General features: G+C 51.0%; 1 protein-coding gene across 1 annotated transcript; it reads right to left on the reverse strand.

Moving 5' to 3' along the window:
- Nucleotides 1–1,144: 1,144 nt before the first annotated feature.
- LOC127293532 (deoxyuridine 5'-triphosphate nucleotidohydrolase) lies at nt 1,145–2,216 on the reverse strand. Its single transcript, XM_071818738.1, is given in 3 exon segments — nt 1,145–1,608; nt 1,611–1,806; nt 1,891–2,216. Coding segments are annotated over 3 exon segments (756 nt in total). The 5' UTR covers nt 2,202–2,216; the 3' UTR covers nt 1,145–1,359.
- Between the last annotated feature and the right edge of the window lie 374 nt (nt 2,217–2,590).

The raw sequence follows: 2,590 nt of genomic DNA on the forward strand, positions 1-2,590 counted from the left end.
CCACAGGTTCAAACTATATGACCAGTTAAATGAAATAGCACATTCCTCAGCTGAGTATCCACAATTACTACACAATAGAGCAAACGGAAATGCTACCTTGAGGTTGGCCTTCTATCAGGGCCAGCACCATTGATGTTAACTGCCTAAGATAGTAAGATGGCAAGATAATTTTTCAAGGATACGTCATGGAGAGACGTATCGGTTTCATAGACACTCTAGGCACATGTGCCACGGAGTGCAACCCCACGCTGCGGGTAGGCAGTCCACACACGCTACGGGACTACTTGCGGCATCTCCACTTATCCACTACTGCGATGGCAAGATAATGAATGATGGGAAAATGATTCTTCACACTCATCATAATATAAGCAAATATTGAGTGCAAAGTAATACCTGACGAGAAGACAGCATCAATCCAAGAGTGTTAGTGGTGAACTGGTGATCACCTCACTATAGTCAAACAAAAATGTCAATTAATTATTGGTACTGGTAAGTAAAACTGAACCAAAGCGCGCTGCTCATTCAAGCCTTGCAATATAGGTAATGCAAATTAGATGAGAGCCTCATCAGAGGTTTCCAACAGGTTGTAACTATATGCATTTCATCCAGCATTGTTGGTCCGCAGCAGCAGAAGTAATCCAGAAGAACCTTCAGTTTTTTATGACACCTAAGAGCCCTTCAACTAAATGCATGAAGTATAAATAGCCACGGAAAGCTGATATATGAAACATGAAGCACAACGATGAGGATTGGGCAGAGGTATTCCATACACAATTGTCATGGGTGCTCGAGGCATTCCATGGAAGTAGAGGGAAGGTTGAGGCTGGGAGCCTGGGAGGGGAGTCCGGTAGTGAAAGACTCGTCACACGCTAAGACTATCAGTTCTTCCACTTTGGTCAAGGTTCTCATGCCCGGTTTCGGTTAGAATGCAGCCAGACCCTACAGGTTGTCATGCCCGGTTTCGGTTACTGGAGGACAGATATTCTAACAGAAAATGACTGGAAAATGTCAATAGAAATCCTTGGCAGGGGAGTACAACGGAAAGGGTCTGGTCCTGGCTTCTAAACTTTGTAACCCACAGGATTCCATTTCACATCAACAGGCACGAGCATCAAAAGATCAAAATAGGCAGGAAACTCAGCAATTCATCCAGAAATCAGTGACGCAGAGACCATCTTTAACATTTGCAGCGTTCACGGACGCAACCTGAACTTCACGACTGCAAGAGATCACGAAATTCCCAATCGAACATCACCGCACACGAGCATCACAAGGTACTACCAACTACTACTACCGAGAGTTCCACCACCACACCCTAAACAGACCAGATAGCTAGAGTTATTTATCAAGATCCAAAGCTCAGACGCCGGTGGAGCCGAACCCTCCCTCTCCCCTGAGGGTGGCGTCGAGGTCCTCCACCTCCGCGACCTCCGGCGTGGCGATGACCTGGATAATCAGCTGCGCGATGCGGTCCCCAGGCTTGACGGCGAAGTCCACCTCCGAGTGGTTGAAGAGCACGACGCCCACCGGGCCGCGGTAGTCCGCGTCGATCACGCCGGCGCCCACGTCGATGGAGTGCTTCAGCGCCAGACCGGACCTCGGCGCTGCAGAAAGCAGACGAGCATTTCATCAAACACATGAGGGGCGAACAGAAAGGAAAAGAGAGTATAATCTAAAAAGAGCATCTCGTGATCTAGCCCAGCAGCGAGCTTACCGACGCGCGCGTAGGTCCCCTCTGGGATGGCGATGCTGAGGTCGGTGGCCACCAGCGCCTTGCCCCTGGCCGGCACGGTCACCTCCACCGCGCTGAGATTAAACAAGAAACAGTCAGCGAACCAGGCAAAAATCGTCTGCGAGGAACTTCGGTGAGAGGCGGGGACAATGGATTACCTGGAGAGGTCGTAGCCTGCGGCGAGGGCGGAGCCGCGACGGGGCAGGATGGCGTTCTCGGAGAGCTTCTTGACCTTGAGCAGAGGCGCGATCTTGGTGATCTTGTGGGGAGGCTCCTGCACGGAGTCGGCGGCGGCGGCGCCGTTGGTAGCGGCCATGGCGACGGACGGGAAGGTTCTTGGGGGGAGGCGGCGAGGGAGAGGAGGGGAGGAGTTGTGGTGTGGTCGGAGGTGGCGGTGGTGGCGGAGGGCGATAAATAGGGAGGCGGCGAGGCGGGAAGCGGAGCGGATGGCGCCAAATTCTCCCGCCATAAAAATTTGCCGGTCGTGCCATCGACCGCCGGTTTGGTCTCCAAAGCGTCGGGACGCGAGCGGCGTGGGGCTCCGCTGTGGGTAGTGTGAGACTGTGATACTGTCAAACGTACGCGGCTACGCGTGAGTGCTGTTTACCCATGTGTTTTTCTTTTCTTTTCCAGCAAAGTTTTCGTACTTTTGCGTTTCCTTACTTACATGATTTCGTACTAAGGTAATTATACCATTGGTTCAAAAAGTTGTCCTTTTGATGCACTTTGGTCCCATTTACTTGTAAATAGTGGTGGAATAGTTCCAACTCCATCCATCCAAGTTAATAGATCTTGTGTGTATCTTTAGGTTGTCAATTGTGCGTATCTTCGGGTTGTCAAGTTTATCCATCCATCTGA

Source organism: Lolium perenne, chromosome 4 (assembly GCF_019359855.2).
Source record: "Lolium perenne isolate Kyuss_39 chromosome 4, Kyuss_2.0, whole genome shotgun sequence".
NCBI classification, from domain to species: domain Eukaryota; kingdom Viridiplantae; phylum Streptophyta; class Magnoliopsida; order Poales; family Poaceae; genus Lolium; species Lolium perenne.